Source organism: Chinchilla lanigera, unplaced genomic scaffold (assembly GCF_000276665.1).
Source record: "Chinchilla lanigera isolate Chin_1 unplaced genomic scaffold, ChiLan1.0 scaffold00142, whole genome shotgun sequence".
In the NCBI taxonomy this organism is placed as follows: domain Eukaryota; kingdom Metazoa; phylum Chordata; class Mammalia; order Rodentia; family Chinchillidae; genus Chinchilla; species Chinchilla lanigera.
The window spans coordinates 677,265-690,880 of record NW_004955543.1 but is presented as its reverse complement, the minus strand read 5'-3'; the positions used below and the strand labels follow the sequence as shown (position 1 = coordinate 690,880).

The 13,616-nt window shown below is 50.5% G+C and overlaps 1 protein-coding gene across 1 annotated transcript in view; it reads left to right on the top strand.

Moving 5' to 3' along the window:
* Positions 1–1,301: 1,301 nt before the first annotated feature.
* Positions 1,302–13,616, top strand: part of Syp (synaptophysin) — a 14,286-nt gene continuing 1,971 nt past the window's right edge. The window contains exons 1-6 of the mRNA XM_005411331.2: positions 1,302–1,426; positions 2,545–2,610; positions 3,582–3,706; positions 7,318–7,513; positions 8,232–8,423; positions 10,930–11,260. Coding sequence (XP_005411388.1) covers positions 1,388–1,426; positions 2,545–2,610; positions 3,582–3,706; positions 7,318–7,513; positions 8,232–8,423; positions 10,930–11,256 — 945 coding nt within the window. The 5' untranslated portion in view covers positions 1,302–1,387 and the 3' untranslated portion in view covers positions 11,257–11,260. The remainder of the gene's footprint in view (positions 1,427–2,544; positions 2,611–3,581; positions 3,707–7,317; positions 7,514–8,231; positions 8,424–10,929; positions 11,261–13,616) is intronic.

Sequence of the window (13,616 nt, the reverse complement as noted above, 5' to 3'; positions counted from 1 at the left end):
GCATTTTTTCCTAAGAGCATGGGGAATCATGGGAGGGACTTGAGTAGGGTAGTGATATGGTTAACTTTACATTTTAAATAGATGCTCTGATGCCTGTGCTGAAAACAGAAGGGAGGGGGAAGAAACTGGAGATGCTAAAATTGGCAGAAATGATGGTCGCCTTACCCAGGGGAGGTGACAGATGAGATGGTGAGAAGTGAGTGGATTGCAGTGAAGTGAAGGAGACAAAATGAACTATTTTGGAGGCCCTGTGCTAGATGCATTGCATGAGTATCTTGTTTAATCAGTACCACAGCCCTACACATACCATTTTAAACCATCTTACAAGTCTAAGGTCAAAGAAGAACAAATATTAGAGATGGGATTCAAATTCAAACAACTGAATGCCAAAACCCAAGTTCTTAACCCCTCCTGTGCACTGCTTCCTTTGATAAGGCCACAACTGGAAGGTATCTAAGAAATATTTCTGTGGTTTGTGTGTTTCAAAATATGTATACAATCAGATATTTCAAAATTCAAGATACAAAGGGCTATCAACTGAAGAGGCTCCTTTTCCTCCGGAGGCAGCCACTGTTACCAGGTTTCTTTCTCAGATGTGTAAGATGATGTACTGATAGATTATCACTATTTTAATAATTTTTATATACATTTCTCTTAGTGTAACATTGCACACCCTAAGCCCCAACTGTATTTTATCCATTGGATTTTGCAACATGGCAGTCACCATTGACCTTGCTAGGCCTAGCACGGCGGCGGGGGCGGGGGGGGGGGGTTCCAATTTAGAGAGGGCTGAGGAGTAACTAGATGCGTAGAGCTGGCTCAGGGAAGAATTTGACTGACAAGGAGATAGCTGGAGGGAAGCGTTGTTGTTGTTGTTTGGATGTACTTAAAATGCAGACTTTCAAAAAGGAACTCTCAAGACCTTGAACCATGTTTAAGCTGCAGAGAAGCTGAGCACTGCCAATTACCAGCTGCACGACCTTGTGCAAGTCACTTAACCTCTCTGGGGACTCATTTTCCTCTGTAAAAACAGGGCTAATAGTCCTTAATACACAGAGATTAAACGGAACATATTTAGCAAACTCAAAAAAGACGTTGGTAAAATGTCATACTATAGGACCGAGCAGTCCTTCTCTCCCCTAGAACTCTACCTATGTTTTCACACAACTACACTCTCAGAACCTGCTCCAGCCTCCGGGGTCTAGGCTGGAATGGCGGCGGATGAGACCGGGAACGGCCTCTTGTGCGCAAGCGCGCGCGGCGCGCTCGGCGGGGGCGCGAGGGGCGGGGCTGCCGCCGCCTGGGCTGTTCCGACGATCGCGCACCGCCCCCGCCGCGCCCCGCGCCCGCCCTTGCTAGCAGGCACCTTCCGCCCCCTGCATTGCTGATGCTGCTGCTGCTGGCAGACATGGACGTGGTGAATCAGGTACGCGCTCCAGCACCGCGGACAGAGCCTGCGGCTTCCAGACCCCCAGACTCAGAGGGGGTACCTAGGGTCCTTAGCAGCAGAGACCCGGTCCCTGGTGCTGGCGCTGGGGGTCTGCGGCAGGCGAGGGGAGGACGGGGGAGCTGGTGAAAAGAAGCGGCGCGCTCTTTGCCGCAGCGAGGGCTGTCCTCACTGCCGCAGCGGGGGCTGCCAGAAGCCCCGATCATTACTGGCGACCTCGAGGGGAGCAGAGGGGTCTCAGGGCTGGGGGGAAGGGAGGGGACAAGGGAGAGGAGAGTGAAAGAAACACTGGGGGGCTGCAAGATGAGCTAGGAAATAGAGCGACAGAAGGTGTGGGGGTGGGGTGGGGGAGGGCTGGCACCAGCCCCTCCCAGAAACTGCACCCCAGTAGATGACCACCCCTTCCCCCAGAGGGGACCCTAGGGAGACCATCAGATATTGCCTCTCCGAAACCCCCAGGCTTCTCTCCCTCAACTCATCCAGTGAAGCCATGTCCCAGCTCTCCCCACCTTAGTCCAGACCCTCTCCGCCATCTCAATCTTCATCACCTCGGAACCTCGTCCCCCTCCCTAACGAGTACCAACTCGTCCCCATTCCCATTCCCTCGGACCCCCTCCATCATCCGACTCACCTTTCCCGCTGCAGCCCCCTCCCCCATCCTAGCCACCCTGCCTGCTGCCTTGTTCTGACTCACCTTCACCGCGTGAGACCCTTCCCCCACCTCAGTGAACCCCAACTCCTTTCTCCCCTCCGCACGCAACCTCTTTCCCTCTCTAGTTCACCTTTAAGGCTTTCAGAGCTTCCTCCCCTAACCAGTCCGAACCCCATCCTCACCTTCCTCACCCCTGACCTCCTCTGCCGTCTGACTCACATCACCCCACCTCTCCACCACTCCTGGACCCAGGGGTCTTCTCCCAGAGACCCTGGTGCTCACATCTTCCCCCAGGTGTCACTTTTCCTTCACTCCCTCTCCAGATGTCACTCTCTTCCAGAGGTCACATGCCCCATCCCCAGGGGTCACCACCTGGCAGTCTTGCCCCTCACTTCCCTCTCTGTACCCCACAACCCCACCCCCTCCCCACTGTTTCTCTCCTCAGCTGGTGGCTGGGGGTCAGTTCCGGGTGGTCAAGGAGCCCCTTGGCTTCGTGAAGGTGCTGCAGTGGGTGAGTGTGGTCTGGGTCACCGGGGCAGTGCAGGGAGAGAGGGAGGGAGTGGGTTGGGGAGCAGAAGCAGAGGAGGGGTGGAGGAGGAGGGAATGGGGCTCCAGGGAGAGGTCCCAGGGGTCTGAGGCCAGAGAACGGATGGCTGTTGACATCACGTAGGGCTGAGTGTACCCCCGTTGTGAAGTGACAGAATGTGATGTTCTACCACCTCTCTTGAAGTGAGGGAAGCGGGGGGAGGTGGAGCCTGAAGCCGATTACTGGGGAAGAGATGCAAAGCTAGAGACCGAGAGACAGTGAGGGAGAGGGAATGAGAGACAGGAACTGATGGAGAAAAAGTTGGAAATACTGAGGGGGAAAAAAAAGATGAGAGAAGAGAAAGGAGACAGGGAAAGAGATCTAAAGGGGAACAGACACAGGGAGAAAAGCAGGAAATGCGGGGGGGGGAGAAAAGGAAAAACCAACACTTGAGGAAAGAGAAGCACAAAGGAGACAGCGAGCACCACACGGAGACTGCATAAGAGACAGCAGAGACGCAGACAAACAGTCCGTGAACAGAAAGATACCGACATCGAGAGAGACAGAGAAAAAAGAGACACCCAGAGATGTGAGGGCAGAGGGAGAGAGAGAATCAGAGACCGAGACATCTGAGAAAGATGAAGACACAGAAAGAGATACTGAGAGAACTAGAGACCCAGTGAAAACAACAGAGATGAGCGAGAGATGGGGGCGGGAGGCTAGAGCATGGAGAGGTAGAGAGAGAGAGAGCACATGGAGAGGAAGGGAAGACTCAGCCACACCCCTATAATCAGCTTGTGCTTGGACCCGATGAGCCCTGATTAGGGGGTGGGGGTGGGGACTGGGACTTCTCCATCTGCTGCTGCCTGTGCTGGGCCCCGATCTGTCCAGAGGAGGGCACCACCCTCACACATGCACACAGCCTCTCTTGACCATCCCCATCCTTGCTACCCAAGGTCTTTGCCATCTTCGCCTTTGCCACATGCGGCAGCTACGACGGGGAGCTCCGGCTGAGCGTGGAGTGTGCCAACAAGACCGAGAGTGACCTCAGCATTGAGGTCGAATTTGAGTACCCCTTCAGGTGTGCCCCCTCCCTAGGATGCCCACAGACCTGAGCAGGGTGGGGGGTGGGACTGACCAGTGTCCCTCCTTCCCAGTGGCCCTTGCCCAGCCCCCACCCCAAGAGGCCACAAGCACTGGGATCACTGCCCATGCACTGAGCACCTGCTATGTACCGGGCACTGCTCTGGATATCTGGGTGATATCCATGGTATCCATGTGGTGAGCAAGACGGACACAGGCTGTTGCCTTCTGGCTCTGTTCTAGTGAAGGGAAAGGGTAGGAAACAGACAGTAAACAAGATTCAGAAGTAGCTGGAAGTGGTGGTGCATGCCTGTAATCCCAGCACTCAGGAGGCTGAGTCAGGAGGATTACTGTGAGTTTGAGGCCAGCCTGGGCTACATAAGTGAGTTTAAGGCCAGCCTGCAATACAAGACCTTGTCTCAAAAAAAAGGAAGATGGCACCATGGGGACAAAAAAAGTAAAAGACAGGGCTGGGGATGTAGCTCAGTGATATAGCACTGCCTGACATCCACAAAGCCCTGGGTTCCACCCCCAGCACTGCACACCACACACACACACCATATATATATATATATATATATGTGTGTATATGTATATATATATATATAAACTTTAATGCAATAGATATTCAATGTTAGTTGATATTATTTATTACTTAATCCTCATTCATTCACTCATTCTATGCCCATTTTTTTAAAAAACCTATCATTTGCCAGATACTGTTCATATGGGGACATAACAGTAACTAAAACAGACCAAGCTCCCTACCCCTGCAGAGCCTTTATAATAACAAATAAAGAAGATAGCTGCAGATGGAGAGAAATTCTTCTAGATGGGAATCATTGTGCAGGGTTTTCTGATAGAGGGCTGAGGATATATCTCAGTGGCACAAGCGCCAGCCTAGCAAGCACAAGGTCCTGAGTTCGATTCCCAGTAACAAAAAAAAAAAAGAAACAGGAAAGGGTTTTCTGATAAAGAAGGATGACAGGGTGCCGTTTAGATATAGGGGATGACGAAACCCCGTTCACCAATCCTGACACTTACTGAGCTCACACCGTGCGCAGGCACTGACCTGGGTGCTAGCTGCATCGGTGTGAGCACAAGCTGCTGAGGAGTAGGGAGACAGACCCACAGACACCCTCTCACTTGAGGCTCTTCCACTACTTAGCCAAGTCACCTAACCACTCTGAGCCTTCATCTGTAAAAGGAGTAATGATAATGCCCACCCCACAGGATTGTGGTGAGTCTTAAATGAATTAGTATTTGTAAAGTGCTTTATGCAGTGCTTGGCACAGAAAAACTGTTCCATAAGTGTTGGTTAAATAAATAAAAGATGGGGATGTAGCCCAGCGGCACAGTGCCTGCCTGACTCGCGCCTGCCTGGCAAGTGCAAGGTCCTGAGTTCAATTCCCCAGTACCAAAAAAAAAAAAGTAAAAACTGGGCTGTTCTTGGTAGCACTATATATAATATATCTATATCTATATCTATATATCTATAGATAGATAGATAATCCCAGGTACTCAGGAGGGTGAGGCTGGAGGATTGCAAGTTCAAGCCCAGCCTGGGCAATTTAAGCAAGACCCTGTCTCAAAATAGAACAACAAAAGGGTTGGGGGTGTAAATGAGTGGCAGAGTACTTGCCTAGCATGTGCAGGACTCTGGAAACAACCCCCAGCACTAATCAATCAATCAATAAATAGACAAGTGAATTAGAAATCAGTTTTAGGAACTCAGGGACGATGTCAAGCACTGAACTGGAAACAAGGGATTTTGGAGTGCTAAGGGTAAATGTAGGCCCAAGAGATCGCTCAGTGGGGAGGGGGAAAATGAAAGTGGAGGAAAGCCCAGCACAGGCCCTGAGCGACAACAGAAAGAAGAGAAGGCGTCAGAAATGGGTGGCTTGGGAGAAGTAGACAACCAGGAAGCCATTGGCCCTCGGAAGCCAGGGAGAAAGGTTTGGGGAAGGAGGGCTAGTTGGCAGCAAGGGCTTAGTCCCAGCTCTTTGGGAGCCCACAAGGTCGCAGAGGAACCCACAAGATCCCTTCTTGATTCTTCCATGCCTCCCACAGCTAGGATCAGGGGTCTAATGATCTGCCTTAACCCAAAGTCTCCCAAAAAACAGACTTTGTGTTGAGTGCTGCTGAACAACCCTCCCACGCTGCCCTGATGCCTCCTAAGGACCCCTCCTTCCCCCTTTAGACACCCTCTCTCCAAAGCCAACCCACCAGAAACAGAAACTCAAATCCAGATTCAACTGCTCATACAGCCTTGGACAAGTAGCTTAATTTTGCTAAGTTTCTACTTGCTCATCCATAAAATGGGTATAAGAGTGCCCACTTGAAGAGAGGGGTGTCATTAAATGAGGCAATTATGTAAAGTGCTTAGTAGGAGGCAAATAAGTGTAAGCCCTTTCCCTTAGGACCTCTTTGACACAAGAGCACCGTCACCATTTGCCCACTCTCAAAATCCTGCCCCCAAGTCTGAGGCCTGAGTCTGGGCCCTCCTCCAGTCCTTTTCCTCACACACATTTCCCTCCACAACCCTTCCCTTCATCACACCGCAGGAAAGGCCTTAGTCCCAGGACACTGTCCCGGGCTGCCTCTTCCCTTACATATTTACATCCCGTTTCATGACCCCTTCTGCCCTCCTTCCTGTCAGTCTGTCTTCCTGCTTTGTAGCCCCTGGGTTTTCCTCTGCTCTGCATATGCTTTGCTTTTGGTTTTGTTTTTTCCTTCTCTCAAGGACTAGAAGTGGGAGGGGGAGAAGTATCAACATAATATAGGGGAGAAACAGGATTCAAACCTCAACTTTGTCATTCCCTTGCCGGGTGTGTGACTTTAGGCAAGTTAATGCACTCCTCTGAACCTGTTTCCACCTCCTAAATCTCATTCAGTAAACACTGCTCGCAGCACCGTTGCCAGGCCCTGGGGATACAGCAGGGAACAAAACAGTGGGAAAAGCCCTGCCCTCTTGTGGTTACAGCAGAAATCAAGATTATAAAACCCGGATGTCACCTGGAGATCCCTGCTCCCGAAAAAATGGAGCAAGGAAGGGGACTAAGGACACAGTAAATACTGAGATCCAGGAAGGCCTCACTGAGACAATGACAGCTGAGCAGAACTGGAGGTGGGGGAGGAAGCCATAAGAATATCAAAGGGAAGAGCATTCCTGGCAAGGGGAACTGCCAGTGTAAAGATCCCGGGATAGAAGAATGCCGGGCATCTGCTAGGAATAACCAAGAGGCAAGATGTATCTGGGTGTCAGTTGGGTGGGGTATGTGCCTAGAGTCCTAGCATTTGGGAGGCTGAGGCAGGAGAATCACAAGTTTGAGCTCAGCCTGGGCTACATAGCAAGTTCAAGCACAGCCTGAAAAAAAAACAAAGAAGAGTGCCTGGGTTGGAGTAGAACATGAGTAACACTTATCCCACCAGGATGCTTTGAACAACCAGTGCAGTGTGACTTGGGTATATCACAGGTGCTCTGTGAATGGCTGCTTCCCCCTCTTCTTGGGACCCTGTCAGAGTCTGGGGGACAGACCCATGTCAGAGCAGACAAATGAGGAGTGTTCTTAAGGGCTGGGCCACACCTGCCATCCTCTCTGTCTGCAGGCTGCACCAAGTGTACTTTGATGCACCCAACTGCCGAGGGCGCACCACCAAGGTCTTCCTAGTGGGGGACTACTCCTCATCAGCTGAATTCTTCGTCACCGTGGCTGTGTTTGCCTTCCTCTATTCCATGGGGGCTCTGGCTACCTACATCTTCCTGCAGAACAAGTACCGAGAAAACAACAAAGGGCCCATGCTGGTGAGTCCCCACAGCCAATTGCATGCAGGGACTGGGGGACACGGGCCCCAGGGACATAGCTCATCTGGCTCACAGGCCACACTAACTCACAGACAAGCCCACAGACAAGCAGCCCTTGTAAAAGCCCCACATGCTGGTGCTGCTGCTGTCTCTGTGAGTCTACACCAGACGCCAGGCACACAGACTCATAGAGTATCAGGGACATACAGCCTACACAGAATCCCAGACAGTCCCACACCTGTGAACCCGCCAACTCTTACAACCACACAGTCTAGATCAAAGGAAGGAGCACAAAGAGGTTCACTGTGACAGTCATGCGTGTCATCCTGCCACACAGACACTGATTCCTACACTGCTGTACTCACACACCCTCATCCCAAGCATAAAATGACGCAAATTCCCACATGCAGGTGAAAGCAGAAAGACACACCGCCTGCCACAGATTCGGAAACAACCCACTAGTTCCTCCTGCAACACCCGCACCCACACATCGCAATCACACTCCCACAGCCTCTGTCACATATGCTCACAAGCTCAGGCTGGGAGGGCTACCTTCAGGTGAAAATGCTGTAGGCTGCAGACCTGAAGAGGTAGGGGACAGACATGGGCCACTTCTGGGGGACCTCCCTCCCAAGAAGCCTGTGCTCAGAGGAGGCCCCAGGGCCCAGCACGAGGCAGCCCACTCACAGTGCCATCTTCCTCACCCCTGCCACCTCAGGACTTTCTGGCCACCGCAGTATTCGCCTTCATGTGGCTAGTTAGCTCCTCCGCCTGGGCCAAGGGGCTGTCCGATGTGAAGATGGCCACGGACCCAGAGAACATTATCAAGGCGATGGCTGTCTGCCACCAGACAGGGAACACATGCAAGGAGCTGAGGGACCCTGTGACCTCAGGGCTCAACACCTCTGTGGTAAGCTCTGGGAAGCTGGCTCAGCTGGCTGGAAGAGGGAGGCTGGGAAACTCACAGTCAGTAGTGGGGAACGGTGGAGAGAGAATGGGAGGGCACCCGGGGGACGTCCTAGGGGGCTCCCGGAAGGAAGTGTGCAAACAGAATGTTGAAAGATGAGGTAGCAATTGTAACCACTGTGATACCACATACTGGCCCCAAGAGGGGAATAGGAGACCTTTCTGTCCAGGTTAAGTTTGGAAGACCTACATCCTGGACCCATCCTAGTCAAATAGAATGTCCCACAACTCAGTATCTTCTTAGGACCTCAAAATTTGAAAAGTGAAGTTCCCCTACTTGTACGCCCCCTACTGGGTGGAGTCACACTGTGTGAGCTCAAATCTTAGCTCTGCCTCTTGGAAGCTCTTTGACTTCAAGCTAGACACATAGCTTCTCAGGGTTCAATTTGAGCTCGTAAACTGAAGACTTGTAATAGGTCTGACTCGAAAGTAGAGTATTTAGTGAACTAATAACATACAAAGTGCTTAGAAAAGGGCCTGGCACAGGTAAATCTTATACAAGTGTTACAGATGCTAAGATTACAACTCTTTTCTGTCACTTTCTGGCTGTGAGACTTTGGACAACTTAGCCTGTCTAGGCCTCAGTTTCCTCAGCTTTAGTTTTGTTTGTTTGTTTGTTTGAGACAGGATCTTGCTATGTAGTCCAGGCTGGCCTTGAACTTCCTGTGTAGCCCTGGCTAGCCTCAAACTTATGGTGATCCTCTTGCCTCAACCTCTCGAGTGCTGGGAGTACAGGCATGCACCACCATGCAGCCTTCCTCAGCTTTATAATGGAGATACCAATTAAATGCTGTGGAACATGCTTGTAACCCCAGCTACCTGGAAGGCTGAGGAAGGAGGATTGTAAGTTTGAGGGCAGCCTGTGAAACTTAGTGAGACCCTGTGTCAAAATTAAAAACAAAAATGTCCTGAGAATGTAGCTCAGAGGCAAAGCTCACCTGGGTTCAATCCCTAGCACTACTAAAAAAAAAAAAAAAAAAAAAACAGAAGTATCAGTGGGGCCAGGTGTGGTGGCACACACCTGTAATCCCAGCACTGGGGAGGCTGAAACAAGAGGATCACCATGAGTATGAGGCCAGCCTGGACTACCCAGCGAGACCCTGTCTCAGAAAAAAAAAAAAAGTATCAGAAGTAAAGTGGGGCTTTGTGCCTATAGTCCCAGCTACTCAGAAGGCAGAGAAAGGAGCATTGCTTGAGCCCAAAGTTCAAGGCCAGCATGAGTAATGTGAAAATAAATAAATAATAAAAATAAAATAAAATAAAATGGTAGTTCATGCCAGTAGTCCAAACTATTTGAGAGGCAGAGGCAGGAGGACAGAAAGTTAGAGGCCAGCCTGGGGAATTTAGCAAGATTATCCAAAAAGAAATAGGGCTGGGATGTAACTCAGTGGTACAATGTTTACCTATTGTGTACAAGGCCCTGGGTTCAATCTCCAATACCACAAAAATTAGTTTTAATTAAAAACACAATAGCTGGGCGTGATGGCGCACACCTGTAATCCCAGCACTCGGGAGGCTGAGGCAGCAAGATCACTATGAGTTCGAGACCAGCCTGTCTACAAAGTGAGCTCAAGGCCAGCCTGAACTGCATAGTGAGACCCTGTCTCAAAAAGACAATAAATAAATAAATAAATAAATAAAATAAAGGCATAGTGACACATGCCTGTTAGTCCCAGCACTCCAGAGGCTTAGGCAGAAGGAGCACTGTGACAGTCTGAGCTACACAGGGAATTTGAGGCCAGCCTGAACTACACAGGGAGATCCCCTATCAAAAGCCACCATAATAATAATAATAATAATAAAAGTAAAATGGGATATTACTTCCTCCAAATGGAATTTTAAGTGAACTAATAGCATCTAAAGTGCCTCTCACGAGGCTGAGGGAGGAGGATCATTTCGAGTTTGAGACCAGCCTGGGCTACAAAGTGAGCTCACGGCCAGCCTGAACTGCATAGTGAGACCCTGTCTCAAAAAAAAAACCTAAAGTGCCTAGAAGACCGTGTGACCTAGAGTAAAAGGTAAAGTGTTTTGTGTTTTCAAACTATTTTATAAAGTGCCATTTATATCAATATACTATATATTTAATATTTTATACATGTGCATTTATGTCTGTATATACATATGTATACATGCATCTGTTATATATTTAATACAAATGTGTGTTTATATTCTAGGACACATTACAAATTTCAGTTTACTATGTTTTATACATGTGCAAATATATAAATACTTGTGCATGTAATACCGATACACCTCAACACCCCCAGGAATCTGAATTCTGACATGCACCCCGAAGGTGATTTTCTGCACACTGAGGTGCACACTCTGGGACGCAGCCCACAGAGTCATGCCCTACATGCCCATTCCTGCTCGTATCTGCGGCCTTGATGGCCCCTGGGGCCATCAAGGCAATGGGCTGGGGACCATAGCCGGGCCTTGTCTCCCTGCAGGTGTTCGGCTTCCTGAACCTTGTGCTCTGGGTCGGCAATCTATGGTTCGTATTCAAGGAGACAGGCTGGGCCGCCCCATTCCTGCGTGCACCTCCTGGCGCCCCCGAGAAGCAACCGGCACCCGGGGACGCCTACGGCGATGCGGGCTACGGGCAGGGCCCCGGCGGGTATGGTCCCCAGGACTCCTACGGGCCCCAGGGCGGCTACCAGCCCGACTATGGGCAGCCAGTCGGCGGCGGTGGCGGTGGCTATGGGCCCCAGGGCGACTATGGGCAGCAAGGCTACGGCCCACAGGGCGCGCCCACCTCCTTCTCCAATCAGATGTAATCTGGTGAGTGATGGGCGAGCGGTGCGACCAACTAGGGTACTTAAAAGGAAATCGGCGGGTCAGTGAACCAATAAGAATCAGGAGTGGATGTGTACTAGGACGTTTGCTGGACGAGTAAGGGTCAAAGTTTGAGGGAACCAATGGAAAGCCAAAGCTACGTGGTAAAATCGAGAAACTAGCCAACGAGTGGAGGGCAGAAGAGCGGTGCCTCAAGATGGGCAGAATAAGGAGCCAATGGGGAGGGGAGAGAAGTGCAGTTTAGATGAAGGCAAAGGGAGGGAAGTGGGCAAGGAGTGAAAGGAGACAACAGCTGCGGGACTCGCACAGTGGAGACTTCATCGAAGCACAGGAGCCGAAGAAGGAAAGAGGAGGTGGGTCTTAGAAGTGACTGATAAACCAATAGGTGGTATGGCCAATAGACGGTGAAGGTAAAAGGCTGTCTTGAAGGTCAGAGGAGCTCCTCCAAGCCAGAGAGGTGGCACATTTGCCACCTGTCGCCAAGCCATGGGGTGACAGCGGTGGTGTGGAATTTCAAAGCAGAAAAAGGGTTGGGGTGGAGAGTCTTGGAAAGCCTTTGTAGCTTCTTCCAGAGCCTTAAAAGAAAAGTGGCTGGACCAGGGCTTGGTGGCACCCACCTGCAATCCCAGCACTTCTGAAGGCTGAGGCTGGAGAATTGAAAATTCAGCCCAGCCTGGGCAACTTGACGATTTAGCGAGACTCTGTTTCAAAAAATAAAAAACAAAAAAAGAGCCGGGCGTGGTGGCACACGCCTGTAATCCCAGCACTCGGGAGGCTGAGGCAGGAGGATCGTTGTGAATTTGAGGCCAGCCTAGGCTACAAAGTGAGTTCAAGGCCAGCCTGAACTGCATAGCGAGACCCTGTCTCAAAAAATAAAAAATAAAAATAAAAAATTTAAGGGCTGGGGATGTAGCTCAATGAGAAGATCCTGGGTTCAATTCCCCTTCCTCCTAAAAAAAATGAGATTTCCCCCCAACTCGGGGTGGGGGTGGGGGCGACGGAGAGAAACGGCAAGGGAAGGTGGGTCGAGCCAGTTTCCAGCATAGGGTTAGCCAGGATGGGAAGGACAGAAAATGTACTCAAGCATCCCATGCCTAATCAAAATACCCATCAAGATGTGCCCTAGTCTTTCCACTTCTCACCTTGTCTTCCCAGACCTGTTCCCAGGTGTCCACCCCATTTCTATTGTCGACTCACAGCATTCAGAAGAATTCTCTTAGACCCTAAATTAGCCCATGACCCTCCGTGCTCAGACGTTCACGGAGGCCTCCATCGCACTGACACTAAAAGCAGAAGTCTTCACTCTGACCATAAGATCCTACCTGTTGAAAACCCTGCTTACTCCTACCGCCCCCCCCCCACCTGCCGAGTTAGTTTCAGCCAAACTGGCCACCTCAGGGTGCTAGGCACAGTCTGACGTAAGGGCCTTAGGACTTCCTTTCCCCTGGACCCTCACACTCACACTCACTCCCTTTCATCCTTTGGGTCACTGTCTCAGTGAGGTCTTTCCTGACTACCCTGTCTAAAACAAACTCCCTGCTATCACTTTCATAGTACCCTGTACTCGTGATGGTGCACAGTGTAATCCCAGCACTCGGGAGGCTGAGGCAGGAGGGTCACCAGGAGTTCAAAGCCAGCCTGGGCCACATAGTGAGTTTAAGGCCTGCCTGAACTACATAGCGAGACTGTCTCAAAAAACAAACAAACAAAAAAATCATCCCATGACTTAGGTCTCATCCAGACAAAGCTGCAGTCCTTCCAACTTGGTCCACAAGGCCCTGTGTGACCTTTCCGACATCACCTACCACTCTCCCCCTTGCTCACTCCACTTTCTTTATCCCATTCCATCATCACCTTATATTACACTAGACAATTCATTTATACATCATATTCACTGTGACACATCTGTCTCCATCTGCTATAGTGTAAGCCCCACAAACATAGGGATCTTTGTTTTGCTCAGTGTAGTTTCTTCGGTTTGTTTTGTTTTGTTTTTTGAGACAGGCTCTTGCCATGTAGTCCAGGCTGGCCTTGACCTCACTATGTAGCCCACACTGGCCTCGAACTCACAGCAATCCTCCTGCCTCAGCTTCCGAGTGCTGGGATTATAAGCATGCGCACCTTTATCTGGTTCAACATAGTTTCTTACTAATAGCTAGAACAGTACCAGTTAATAGGTATCTGGGAGGTGGGACCTTAATCACTTCAGTGCCTAACCCAGTGGGGGGAACAGTCAAAAATATCTTCTGAGGGGCTGGGGATTTAGCTCAGCGGCAAAAGCGCCTGCCTGGCAAGTGCAACGTCGTGAGTTCGGTTCCCGGTACCGGAGAAAAACCAAAAA